Source organism: Megascapheus bottae, chromosome 22 (genome assembly GCF_031878675.1).
Source record: "Megascapheus bottae isolate mThoBot1 chromosome 22, mThoBot2.hap1, whole genome shotgun sequence".
Lineage (NCBI taxonomy): Eukaryota > Metazoa > Chordata > Mammalia > Rodentia > Geomyidae > Megascapheus > Megascapheus bottae.
In genome coordinates, this window is record NC_143530.1 from 373,452 (window position 1) to 387,023 (window position 13,572).

A 13,572-nucleotide genomic window follows, 5' to 3' on the forward strand; every position below is an offset into this window, starting at 1 on the left:
AGAATGCTTTCCTATCAAGCACCACAGATACCAGTGAACTTGTGTGAACAGGCAGGGCACTCAACAATGTAACTAGCTAGGATGGCTTATCTTTTCTGCTTTGGGTTATTTCCTGGGGAAAGGACAGATGATAAAAATATTCTCAAAAGATGCCAGGTGCTGGTAGCCTACACCTGTAATTCTAGCTTCTCATAAGGCTGAAATCTGATTACCATGGTTCAAAGCCAGCCTGCATAGGAAAGTCCATGAGACTCTTATCTCCTATTAATCACCCAAAAAGTTGGAAATGGGGCTGTGGCTCAAGTGTTAGAGGACTACCTTTGAGCAAAAGAAGCTCTGAGATAGTGTCCAGGCCGTGAGTCCAGAACACACATGAGCGTGGGCATGCACGCGTACGCACCACCCCCCCAACAGTCATTTGTATAATGTTTACCAGTGACCAAGATTACATAAAACAGTCATAGAATAAGGGCCATGATCACCTGTCTAGTCGGTGACCTGTGCTTTTAGAGTTAGCTTATGGTTGTTTAGGCTGATTCTGCTAGAAAGAGAGAAGATGAGGCCAAGGGAAAGCTGCAGGGGAGAACTCACAATTAATAAGTGAACTCAATAAATGAGGATAATGGAGTCTGTGTGTGTATATATGTGCGATAATTGAATGCATTAAAGAGTAAACATTTTGAGACACACTATATTAATTGGTATTCAGCCCAATAGGACTTTATAAATTACAATTTCTTTTGGAAATACATAGTAGTTTTCAATATGTGTCTATTGTCCTTTGTACTATTTACCATTTCAGGTCTTATAATCTATTATATATGAGTTTCTCTCTTGGTTTCCTTTCCAGGTTGATCATGCCTTGTGGCTAAAACAACTGCTTTTTGTGTGTTGATCTTGTTCCTGGAATGTGCTGAATAATTACTAGTTCTTGAGGTTTATTGTGAATTTTCTACATATATAGTCATGTCATCTGTAAGAAGTTGTGTACCTCTTATTTCTTGGCTTAGTGGAGTGGATAGAATTGTCATACTTAGGGTGACTTGTCGCATTTCTGATCTTAGGGAGGACTGTTTCTGTCTTTCACTCCTCAGTAGTATTTAGATAGTCTCTCCACAAATAGTCTATTACCATTTTGAGAAGTTATCATCTATTTCTCATATCCTGAGCTTATTTTTAACCATGAAGGAGTGACTTCTCACAATGTTGCTGCAACACGATAGCAGCATTACTCTTCTTAAACTTAGAAGAATGATAACTCTTGTCCCAAAAGACAATACTGTTATTGCTCTGCCCTGTCACTTTCACCTCCATGATGGTTCTGAACCAGCCAGTACGAAGCATTCAGGGATACATAGAACACCATGTTTTAGGAATAAGTATGTTCTTATCTCATCATGTCATCATGTCCATTAAGTTGGATGACAGCTTTAAGGAGATATAGACTAAGGCAAGAATGCAGGCATATGGCCTATACTCAAAGCCACAAACCAAATATGAAAAAGTATGTACATTTTTTCTTAATTTCACAGTTAGAACCAAAATACAACTATAGTTAATTCTAGTTTATATTTAAAATGAATGTTGATATTTTTAAGTGTTAACAAGGATTTTAGTTTTTTTTTTTTTTTTTTTTTTTTTTTGGCCAGTCCTGGGCTTGAGCTCAGGGCCTGAGCCCTGTCCTTGGACTTTCTCAAGGCTAGAGCTCTACCACTTGAGCCTCAGCACCACTTCCGCCTTTTTTTTTTCTATGCATGTGGTACCGAGGAATCGAACCCGGGTCTTCATGTATGCTAGGCAATCACTCTACCACTAGGCCAAACTCCCGGCCCCTTGTTTTAGTTTTATAGGATAAAGTAAGGAGAAAAAGAAGAAAAGAGAAAATTTCTTTGCGAGTTAAAGACTCGTGTTGGCCTCAAAACTCACCATATTCCTGCTTCAGCCTCATAAGTGCTGGAAGCTGTACTATCACATTCCATAGTAATTTTTAAGTACTTGCTTAATAAATGATGCAATTGTAACTTATTAAGGGAATGACTGAACTGATACACTTTGTATTATTCTTTGTCATTTATATAGGTTGGTATACTTAAAGGTTACCTTGGTAAAGTCAGTGCACATCCTTACATATATATATAAAATGGAAGTGGGACTTTGTTCTCCCATAGTTAGAAAATAAAACATAACATTCTAACCAATATATGGATAAAACATATTGAAGTCATTTTTGTTGGCTTAAGTTTTGTTACAAGTTAGTAGTAAACATGTCTCTATGAAATTTTCTACTTTAGCTAATGCATGTTCTGTAAAACTATTTTTTTTATTTTCCCCAGAATTTTTTTTAATTGTCCCCAGAAATTTTGAACAAACCAAACATAGTCTGTTCTTTTTGCTAGTTGACTACCAACGCCATTATTTCCGTCTAGTGTTGTACATAAAAGTATAAATATGCGTGTTCAAAGCATTCTCTAACCTCTTAGGGGGAAGTTCTTATTTTCAAATAGAAGTTAAGATCATTATTTTTTAACTACTAGTGATTTTTTTTAAAGTGTCAGTTTGAGGAGGAATGTGGAATCTACAAATGAATGGGGCCAAAGATTATACATTGAATAATGTTCATTCCTTCCCCAGTTTGGAATAATAAAAGGAGGCTGCCTGGCCTTTGGAGTCAGTAAGTGTGGGCCCAGTTTTTGGCAGCTTCTTAGTGACCATGTTAGTTAAGCAAGGAGAATGCCTCTATCTCACCATCTTTACAATGAGCTAATATTATCAGCTTTACAGATTTCTGATTTAGAGTATTTGAAATCATGAAACCCTTTGCAAAGTACCTAATACCAATGCATTTACACAGGTAAAATAAATGACAGTGTTGAGGTTTGAACTTGGGCGAGCAGTCTACCACTGGCCACACCTTCAACCCTTAGGCTTAATAAATGGTAATTATTTATTGCACAATTTCTCCTTAACTCAAGAACATTAACCGCTTTTCATTTCTTGTTTGTAGTCTTAATAACTGATATGCACTCAATTCCCATCCTTTTTCCGAATTTAAATTTCACGTACTCTAGACAAATACATATCTACCTTTGGCTATACATTCAACCCACGAACAGAGTTTAAAAAGAATGCAGAAATTAGGGGCAAAACTTTGTAAAACTAACCACCATAACTGAAGCATATGGCCACTGTCAAACAAGTAGCAACATTAAATAAATTCTAAAGAATGTTAATATGCTTATATAAATATGAAATGCACCAGCTTATATGCGAACTTGCAAATTTGGAAAACATTTATAATTTAATTTTCCCAAGTGTAAAGAAAAATATATTAAAAGCTTTAAAACAATAGCAGGAGCCGGGAGTTTGGCCTAGTGGTAGAGTACTAGCCTAGCATGCACAAAGACCCGGGTTCGATTCCTTGGTACCCCACATACATAGCAAAAATCTGGAAGTGGTGCTGAGGCTCAAGTGGTAGAGTGCTAGCCTTAAGAAAGTCCAAGGACAGTGCTCAAGCCCTGAGCCCAAGCCCAGGACTGGCAAAAAAAAAAAAAAATAGCAAATTTCTCATCAAACTCCTCTCAAAATTCAATGCCTATAGAAATGATACATGTACTTCTAATGTCAGGGTACACAAGGTACTTTGAATTACTAAAAAAAAGAAAACAAACTTTAAGTTGGCTGGGAGTTTAGCCTAGTGGTAGAGGGCTTGCCTCTTCTCGATAGCACATACATAGAAAAAAGCCAGAAGTGGTGCTGAGGCTCAAGTGGTAGAGCTCTAGTTTTGAGAAAGTCCAAGTGCTCAGACCCTGAGCTCAAGCCCAGGACTGGCAAAAAAAAAAAAACAAAAAAAAAACCTAAGTGGAAGAATAATAAAAACTTATGAATTTAGGGGGACCAATTAAGCTAAAACAAGCAAGCAAGCAAACCTCTCTGACTGATGTTATATTTGATTGAAAAATATTTCCAAATAGAAACTAAAGTAGTCAAGAACTGCAACAAATACCTGGGGCCAAATGACAGTGTTAACACATGACTGTATGCTGGCACACTGCCAACACTGGAGAACTAAGCAAGTTTCTCCATAAAGAAAGGACCTGAGCCTAGGGTGGTGGCTCACATCTGTAATCCTAGCTACTCAGTAGGCTGATATCTGAGAATTGCAGTTCAAAGCCAGCCCAGGCACTAAAGTCCTTGAGACTCTTATCTCCAATTAACCACCAGAAAACCAGAAATGGTGCTGTGGCTCAAGGGGTAGGGAGGTAGCCTTGAGCTGAAGAGTGTAGGGATGAAGCCCAGGCCCAGAGTTCAAGCTACAACTGACCAAAAACGAAAAAGAAAAAAGAAAGGACCTGAAGGTGTGTATCACTTCCAGATCAGGAATGCCCCCAGCTTCTGAAGAAAAAAAAAAGCACAAATTCTCCCTGGAGAACAGAATCCACCCTATGACCAATATTTGAAAATGATATATTTACAATTGATGTTATTTCTGTAAAACTATTTTATATACTACTATTTTATATACAGTAAGACTTCACTAATATTTTCTCATATACTAATATATTAATATATATATTAATTCAAGAGAATTAAAAACAAAAAATTGTACCAAGCAAGTGTTTGTAATTATTTCAATTCTTGAATAGGATGACATTTTCCAAAGACTATTTCCATGCTATTTCTGTGCAGCTTTCCAGGAATGATTTTTTTTTGGTGGGTCATGGGGCTTGAACTTCCCTAAGTTCTTAAGCTCAAGGCTACCTCCCTACCCCTGGGCCTGGATGTTGTCCAGAGTTCTTCAGCTCTAGGCTACCACCCTACCCTTGAGCCAAGCTCCACTTCCCCTTTTCTAGAGGTTAATTGGAGACAAGAGTCTCAGGTTCTTTTGTGCCTTGGCTGGCTTTGAACCTTGATCCTCAGATTGCAGCCTCCCAGGTAGCTAGGATTAGAGGTATAAGCCACTGCATCCAGAAGTACTATCTAAATTACATTAAAATTTAAATCAATTTCCTTTCCATTCTACTAGTCACTACATATTACTTGTATGTATGTCTCTGTGAAAGTTTTAATATTCTTGAAGAATTTTTATACTAAAGCATCTCTTAGCCTTTATCATCTTCTCTCTATGTGTATACACAATAGAGATTATTCATTCACCTGTGTATGAAAATGTATTTTACTGATTGCTTACCTTTATGTACTAATTTCCAGAAATAATACTTGAGCTTCAAGTCAACAATTGAAGGATTTAATTTCAAGAATAACATCAATAACTTCCACCTTGGAAATCATCTTTATCACCCTGGATGTGAAGTACCACTCCTTAGATGCTGTCAAAGAGAACAAAAGCATGTCATAGTCTCAACTCTATATCCACATATGGTCTGAATGCCATCAGCTTCCCAAAGACAGCTAATTTCAGCACCAGAAATAGTTTATTAGGACTGTTAGGCCATTTTAGAATTAGGACATTTTCTTCCTACCAGTTATTAGAACTCAAAATAGCAATACTCCAAGTATGCCAGCCAACCCCAATGTAAAGCTCTTCACTATCTCTCTTCTGCAGGTCTTACTTTATGCATTGTATGAATTTAGATATAATGAGCTAATTTTAAAGTGTTTCAACTAGAAATCCAGAAAGTACACACATATTGCAGCTGTCAGTCTTGAATATTCATTTTTTGTGAGGTATTTGCATAGACCATACATGGCTCTGAGCACACTACAAAGAAGTTTTATTTTTTAATGCACACTCTATAGTAACTATTGGTAATCAACAGAGGCAAGCTTATATTCTGGTTTCCTTTTATAGAAGTTATAAGAGAATCATAGAAGTTGTAAGAGAAGCTAGGACTGATTTCACTTAGTGACACTAAAAGCTAAGGGCTTTTGAGTAATGGCAGCTAGTTAATCAACATTCATATTGTATTATACTGGATCCTAGGCACTAAACCAACAGTAGGTTGAATAAACGTAAAGTAGACAAATGGAGACCATTCATCTCCATTAATATTGTATAAACAATCAAAATGTAACAATGTGGGAAATCATTGATTCTTATTGTGAGTGTCTAGTGAATCCTTGAAGTATGTAGTCAATCAAGTCACCATGCTATGTATCCTTAAAGTTGATAAGAGTATGAAAGAAATGGAAATGCTATTTTTTTTGCCAGTCTTGGGCTTGGTCTCAGGGCCTGAACACTGTCCTTGGATTTTCTCAAAGCTAGAGCTCTACCACTTGAGCTAAAGCACCACTTCTGGCTTTTTTTTTCTATGTATGTGGTACCGAGGAATTGAACCTGGGTCTTCATGATGCTAGGCAAGGACTCTACCACTAGACCAAACTCCCAGCCCAGTTATGTTTTATTTCATAATACAGATGAGTATTTTTATTAGTGATCAAAGATAAATCTAATTAAAGGCCTTTTATTCTGACCTCTCTTACAAAGGAATGTGTATTAAATTAACAGTTTGTGTATAAAACTCAGTAATAAGCCAGGCACTGTGGCCCATGCCACTCAGGAGGGCTGAGAATCTGAGATAGGGGCCCAAAGCCAGCCTGGGCACTAGGGCACTAATGACTGTGAGAAAACCGAAGGGGTGCTGAGGATAAAGGGGTAGGGCTGTAGCCTTGAGCTGAAGAACTCAGGGACAGCGCAAAGAAAAACAAAATACAAAAAAACCCCTCAGTAATGTTCTATAATTCATACTTCATGTATCCTTTGTACCCACATTTTGTTGGAGCAAACTTTTTCAAAATACCTTATTTTCAAAGTAATAGTTCAGTAAATGAAGCCTCATCTAAAAGAAAATCCTAGAGGGAAAAGCTCATGTTTAAAATGAGGTAAGTCAGTTTAAACGAGACAAATCAACTGAATGATAATTTTGGTTATTTACACAATTATAAGAGGTGGGTTTGTAAGTGCATAATGCTTTATAGTCCATAATCATTTATACAAGATGCTCAATTTACTTACTTTTATGTATATAAAATGCTTGTGTTCATGGGCCTGCTCTGGGAGTATCTGAGGACTACTGAGGAAGCTTAAAAGATGGTTGCACGTGAATCTCTGGAGAATATGGTGACTTGGAGCCATCTACTGAAAACATGTAGACCCGATGCTGATGAATGAATTTGCAGTCATGTTCTGTTTGGAAAAGGTAAAAACTCTGAGTCAGTTTAGAAGCACTGTGGGTCCCAAGAGTGAATGTAGCTTACATATTTTTATTTTACAAGTATTCTAACCACACAAACCATCACAAAATAGAATAATACTTATTTTATATTAATTTGCTTAATGTTCTATAAGTGTATTGTGTTAGAATTAATTTAAGGCATTGGATAAAAGTTTACCTGAGAAAATACAAATGATAAATCTTTCGTTTTGACGATAACTATAATGGCCTGGATAACCAGAGACATTGCATAATGAAGCCAATGGCTTTTGTGATATGATCTTAGTATGCACTTTTATTTATGATCTATGGATAATAATTTAATTGCTGCTGATGAATATAGTAAGAGTTATTCTATTGTTTTGACTAATGGAACTGGATTTATGCATTCCCCTGTCAGTTCCTTATGCCTTTAACATCTTGGTAGGCTAAGAAGCAAAATATGGTCCAATTATTATACAACAGCTTTTAAAATATTCATTCTAAGACTGCTACACGTTGAGAGCTGAGATTGATATCTGACGCAGGCTTTATGGCCACACTGGGCCCTGGCCTCAATGGAGACTGGTAGAGCTTTTCCTTCATATCTGACTTGCAAACCAGGTATAGGATGTTTGACATCCGACATGCCATCAAATAAGCCACAAGAACTCTCTGAAGGAATCATAATGTCTTTGAAAGTAATATGACAGACATCTTCTGAGAAGCACATCCAAAGAGAAAGACACAATTCTTTAGGGTCCCCTCATTACCCTTAGAATGAAATCCAAATCACTTTCTATTGATTCCTTCACATACTGATAGATTACCTGTAGTCCATTTTAATAATGCGTCAAGCTCTTCCCTGTCACAGAGCTGTTGTTGGGCAAACTTTCCTGACTTGGATGTCTTTGTTGGCATATTTCATACATTTAGCTCCTTGTTTTCTGATAGTCTTTGATTTAAATGACAGCACCTCTCTTAGATAATATATATTCTAGTAGTACAGGGGTGTGTGTGTGAACAGGTAATGTCTTCACTTTCACTAGTGTTTTCTTATCACTTTGGTTTCCCCACAGCTTTTTATCAATCAACAATGACCATTTCTCTGTGTATTTGGTTCAATCATCATTCCCATTGGAAATCACCTATCATGAGGACAGGAAATGGAATGTGTGTGTGTATCCTGCTGATGAATGTTTCTCCAGTCCCTACTCCTTAATATTTCTTAAAAATTATTAAGTACATACTTGATACTTAACAAAGAAAACAGGAGGCAGAAGTATGGCACAATCAGAAGCTTCATGATTTTAAACTGGCTTGAACTTTAATTTCAGTTTGACATGTGAGACTTGAGTTCTCTCTGTCTTTGCCTAAGTTTTTGCACCCATATAAAAGCAGAGAAGCTAATATTTGGCTCCTGTTTTCAGAGTGCTTCTGAGAGGACGAATTGAAAGGAAGGATGTGACAGGTTAACATTTAAACATTATAGACCAAAGCAAGCTTAATGAACACACAAATAGGCACCAAACCCATCCCCACATTATTCCAACCCAACAGAACTGAAAGCGAGTGCTTGCAACAACCCACGACCTGGAGGGACCTGGTGGGACCTGGAGGGACCTGGTGGGACCTGGTGGGCCCTGGGGGGACCTGGAGGGACCTGGAAGGACCTGGTGGGACCTGGAAGGACCTGGTGGGACCTGGGGGGACCTGGAGGGAACTGGAAGGACCTGGTGGGACCTGGAAGGACCTGGTGGGACCTGGGGGGACCTGGAAGGACCTGGAAGGACCTGGTGGGACCTGGGGGGACCTGGAGGGACCTGGTGGGACCTGGTGGGCCCTGGGGGGACCTGGAGGGACCTGGTGGGACCTGGAAGGACCTGGTGGGACCTGGAAGGACCTGGAAGGACCTGGTGGGACCTGGGGGGACCTGGAGGGACCTGGTGGGACCTGGTGGGCCCTGGGGGGACCTGGAGGGACCTGGTGGGACCTGGAAGGACCTGGTGGGACCTGGGGGGACCTGGTGGGCCCTGGTGGGCCCTGGAGGGACCTGGTGGGACCTGAGGGGACCTGCTCTCCAGGTGCAGGGTCCCTCAGTGAGAGCAGTGTGGGCTCCTCCCCCCTCTGTTAACACTGTCTGTTAAACCGTGCTAGGGACCACCGCACCCCTGCGCTCTGCTCTTCTGGCAGAATTACTTTTCTCCCCCCTTCCCTCCCCCCCCCGCAGGCCCTCCAAACTGGGAGGGCGCAGGGGGGGCCGTGGTCACCTCGGTTCACCGGTGGTGCGGGGCTGGGCCTCGGAGCACAGGGGGATTCAGAGACATTCGCCCCCAGTGGCGGGGCCTGGGGCCGGCCGGACCCTCTTGATTCTGTCCCCCGGCTCGACTAGGAGACTCAGGGAGGGGACTGCACTTGCAGGCAGCTAGGAGATGTGAGGTGAGCAGGTGAGGAGGGGTGAGGAGGGGTGAGGCGGGAGGGGAGGAGGGGTGAGGAGGGAGGGGAGGAGGGGAGGAGAGGTGAGGAGGGGAGGGGAGGTGAGGAGAGGAGGAGAGGAGGGGAGGCCCGGCTCCCTCCCAGGGGTGTGTGGGGGACGCCAGCACCGCAGGTGAGGAGGGGAGGGGGGGAGGGAGGGAGGAGGTGAGGAGAGGAGGTGAGGAGAGGAGGGGTGAGGAGGGAGGGGAGGAGAGGAGGGGAGGCCCGGCTCCCTCCCAGGGGTGTGTGAGGGGGACGCCAGCACCGCAGGTGAGGAGGGGAGGGGGGGAGGGAGGGAGGAGGGGAGGAGAGGAGGGGAGGAGGGAGGAGGTGAGGAGAGGAGGGGAGGCCCGGCTCCCTCCCAGGGGTGTGTGGGGGACGCCAGCACCGCAGGTGAGGAGGAGGAGGTGAGGAGAGGAGGGGAGGAGAGGAGGGGTGAGGAGGGAGGGGAGGAGAGGAGGGGAGGCCCGGCTCCCTCCCAGGGGTGTGTGGGGGACGCCAGCACCGCAGGGGAGGAGGGGAGGCCCGGAGGGGAAGGCCCGGCTCCCTCCCGCACCGCACTCTCCCGCGCCTCCCCCCGCCTCCCCGCCTCGTCTCCGGGAGGAGGAGGAGGGGGAGAACCCGGCGTGAACCGAGCCTTTCCCGGCCTCCGCGTCCAGAGTCCGGCAGACGACACGCAGGCTCCGGGCACCGCAGAGGCCGAGCCCCGCCGCCTCCAAGGCCGGCGCCGGGAGAGCCACCTGGCCCCGGAGGCCGGCGCCGAGGGCAGCGCCCGTCCGCGAGGCCGGCGCCCGGGGACCTGCCCGCCGCCGAGGCCCGCGCGGGGAGAAGAAAGCGACGGCACCTCCGGCGCGCCCCTCCCCTCCGCAGCGGCTCCGTGCCAGTCAGGAGGCGCGACATGCGGCTCGCCCAATCAGCGCCCGCTGCTCCCGCCGAAGTCCCGCCCCCGTCCGGCAGAAGCACCAATGAAAGGCGGAAGGAGGCGTGCCTCGCCCTCCACCGCCTCTCCAGTGAGGGCCGCCGGTGGGAGCTCCGGCTCCTCGAGAGAGGGACGGTGCGCGGCGGGTGGGCGCGGGCGAGGCCCGACGGCGGGGTCCCTGCGCTCCGAGCGAGGGCTGGTGAGGGCGCTGGGTTCTCTCCCGAGACGGGGCCGGCGGGGCCGCGGCGGAGCCCAGGCTGCCCGCCGCTCTGCGTCGGAGGAGCGCCAGCCTCGCGCCTGGCCGCGGACGGTCGGCGTCCGCGCGATGGAAGAGGAGAAATACCTGCCGGAGCTGATGGCCGAGAAGGACAGCCTGGACCCGTCCTTCGTGCACGCCTCGCGCCTCCTGGCGGAAGGTGGGCGGCGTGGCCGTGGCCGGGGCTGCGGGGCGCGGGGCGCGGGGCGCGGGGTCCGGCTCCCGGGCGGCGGGCAGCCTGGGAGCGCGCGGAGACCCGCAGCGCCCGGGCCGCCCCGGCGCCCCCGGGAAGCCGGGCGCCCTCCGGGCGAACCGGGTGGGGGCCGCCCTGCCGAGGCGGCGCCCGCGGGTGGCGTGCCGGGGCCGGAGACTCGACCCTCCACATCCCTGCCAGAGGAGGTTCGCGAGCCGGGTGGAGCCAACTTGGGCAGGCGGAGATGGGCCGGGGTTGTCCGTGTGCTCGCAAACCCGCTTTGTGGAAGGCAGTGTCTTATTTTCATTGCAGCCGAGCTTTTTTGAGGAATGCTTCACTAAGAGCGAATGGCACCATCACCACGTCGGCTCAGGGCCGATTTGTGCCTTGGGTGGTCAGGACGAGCCTCCTCAGCTCTTCAGCGTTTAAGTAGTGTGCCGGGAAGGAAAATTCTCCTCCACATGATTCATACACACTGCAGATTTATCCCGATGTTTTATTGACGAATTGTGACTCATAGCAACAGAATAGTCTCATGATACCTGATTAGGATGAGGTTTCTAATCAGAATATGGAACGTGGAAAATACCGAAACTCTTGGAAAGCGCTGCTTTTGCAGAATGATTCGACAGTAACGTTTAATTATTACAACTTTCTTGTTTACTCAGTGAAGAAAGAAACGGAGGTCTACAGTCAGTTAAATAGCTAATCTTTTATTTTGTAAAGAAAAGTCAGTTGCATTAACAGGATCTTTGAAAGGGTAAACCAGTTGAGCTTTCTCAAGCAGTTTGCTCGAATACATTTGCAGAAGTGTATTTAGTGTGTAAAGTCTTTAAAATGAGAAAAGGGTACAAGTGGCCGGCTAATTGGACCTCTCTTTGGGACAGCTAGCTCTGGTTAATTCTTCAGTCACTAATGTGAATTATTGTACCTCACATCTACCAAATAAGAGATACCTTTGAAAAAGATACACAATCAAGTGGAATAAACTGGCATTTCAGCAACTGGCTAACAGGAAAGTGCCCGCGCACCTATACATACTTAGTATTTTTCTCTCTTCCACACAGTTGCTTTCTTGGTACATGGAACAGGTATTGATGGACCTTGTAATTTATTTTTTTTCCAGCAGGGGGCAGCATGTCCTCCTTTTGTAAAGAATTAGAAGGAAAGCTCTTAAATAGAGAGAAAAACATCTAAGAAACAAACGGGTCCCATATTTCAAAGACATCATAAAGGCGAAGAGAGAATGAAGAAGACAATGGTATAAGTGTTCATAAACGATGCAGGGGGTTCAGCTTGCTTCTCAGTTGTTCTTGGCGCTTCTTCCCGCAATGTTTATTAAAGAGTGTAAGGCCAGAGTTCTCTTGAATCTTAGTGAATTATATACAAATGTGACGTTATACATCTTTCAGTATGCCATTTGTCAAGATTTCTAGATTGTGTTTCAGATCTCTATAGAAAAGTACCCGGAAATGCACAGATCGAAGACAATGACTATAAATAAACCTGACATAGATATCCATTTGGAAGGCAGTGTACACTAAAGTAGATTTCAGTCTGTTTTGCACACACAGTAATAAAAAGACTGAGTAATAAAAAGATCGAGGTTACTCAGTTCTTGGAAATGTTTTCCAGTACCAAGTACGTAAATGGCAAGGATATAAACCCCCAGTGGCTTACACAGTGATTGATTTTATGTTCTGATTGGTAATAGATGCAGATCAGTACTCACTTAGAATTGAAAGACTGCTTCACTTAGAATTGTAATCCCTTATGGTAAGAGAATTGATTTGTTGGATTTTCCCCCCCACCCCTTTTTGTTGTTTGATTTAATGTTTTCCTACTGTGTATTTCACTGTGGATTATTCTGAGAAAACTACTGGAGAACCCAAACATTTGATGTATTTGTTACTTAGGATAGATCGTAAATAGCATGGTTTGAAGAATGTTTCAAACCTATTTGATTAATTAAAATAACTTTCTTTCTAAAATTATGATGTTAACTATCTGTTGTGGAAGGTGTTTCAGAGTATAAGGAAATAGCAAACTCAGCGTGATTCTTAAAGTTCTACTCATCTTCTGAATTTGCTTGCCAGATCAATTTACATGAGGTTACTTATATCCATGCTGTTTCTGAGAAATGCATTAAACTGTGAACCCACATACCTGGTTTTTAATTCTACCTTTACCCAAACTTTGTTAGCTTTTTTCTCCCTGGGCTCAGTTTTCTTGTCTATCAAAGAGCTGGGCTAGATGGTCTGTGTCTCTTTGCAATTCTAATTAGATCTCAGCTTATTGCTGATGCAAAGAAGTGATGTTTGTATACTCATCACATAAAAATCAATGGCTGCACATTTTTGAAACTTCTTTCATTCCTTCCTAGTATAATGGCTCATAATACATTTATTGTAGTACAATGCAATTTTAGGCATACATGTTATTTTGGGTGCTGGGAAAAAATTTATGTTCATAACTCTATTGAACTATTTTCAGGGTTTGGGGCCAAAATGTGTATGGATGGAAATAATCTTGTTTACAACGAAACCTGACTACTGATAGAAATAGATCTATTCAAATT

General features: G+C 43.8%; 1 protein-coding gene and 1 long non-coding RNA gene across 5 annotated transcripts in view; one reads left to right on the forward strand and one right to left on the reverse strand.

The window, feature by feature from the left end:
- LOC150047536 (uncharacterized) overlaps positions 1-9,520 on the reverse strand; it is a 113,886-nt gene extending 104,366 nt beyond the window's left edge. For 2 of the 3 annotated variants that reach the window (XR_016539204.1, XR_016539206.1), the window contains exons 1-3: positions 9,422-9,520; positions 6,974-7,144; positions 5,189-5,327 (exon numbers count right to left, since the gene is read on the reverse strand). This is a non-coding gene — a long non-coding RNA (uncharacterized LOC150047536). Of the gene's footprint in view, positions 1-5,188; positions 5,328-6,973; positions 7,145-8,413; positions 8,589-9,421 lie in introns of all 3 variants that reach the window. The other variant, XR_016539205.1, reaches the window with a different exon arrangement.
- Positions 9,521-10,655: 1,135 nt separating this feature from the next.
- The window catches only part of Khdrbs2 (KH RNA binding domain containing, signal transduction associated 2), a 245,294-nt gene continuing 242,377 nt past the window's right edge, over positions 10,656-13,572 (forward strand). For both annotated transcript variants that reach the window (XR_016539267.1, XM_090355443.1), the window contains exon 1: positions 10,656-10,961. Coding sequence is in view for 1 of the 2 variants with exons in the window: in XM_090355443.1 (XP_090211569.1) it covers positions 10,871-10,961 (91 nt within the window). In the remaining variant the exon portion in view is untranslated. The remainder of the gene's footprint in view (positions 10,962-13,572) is intronic.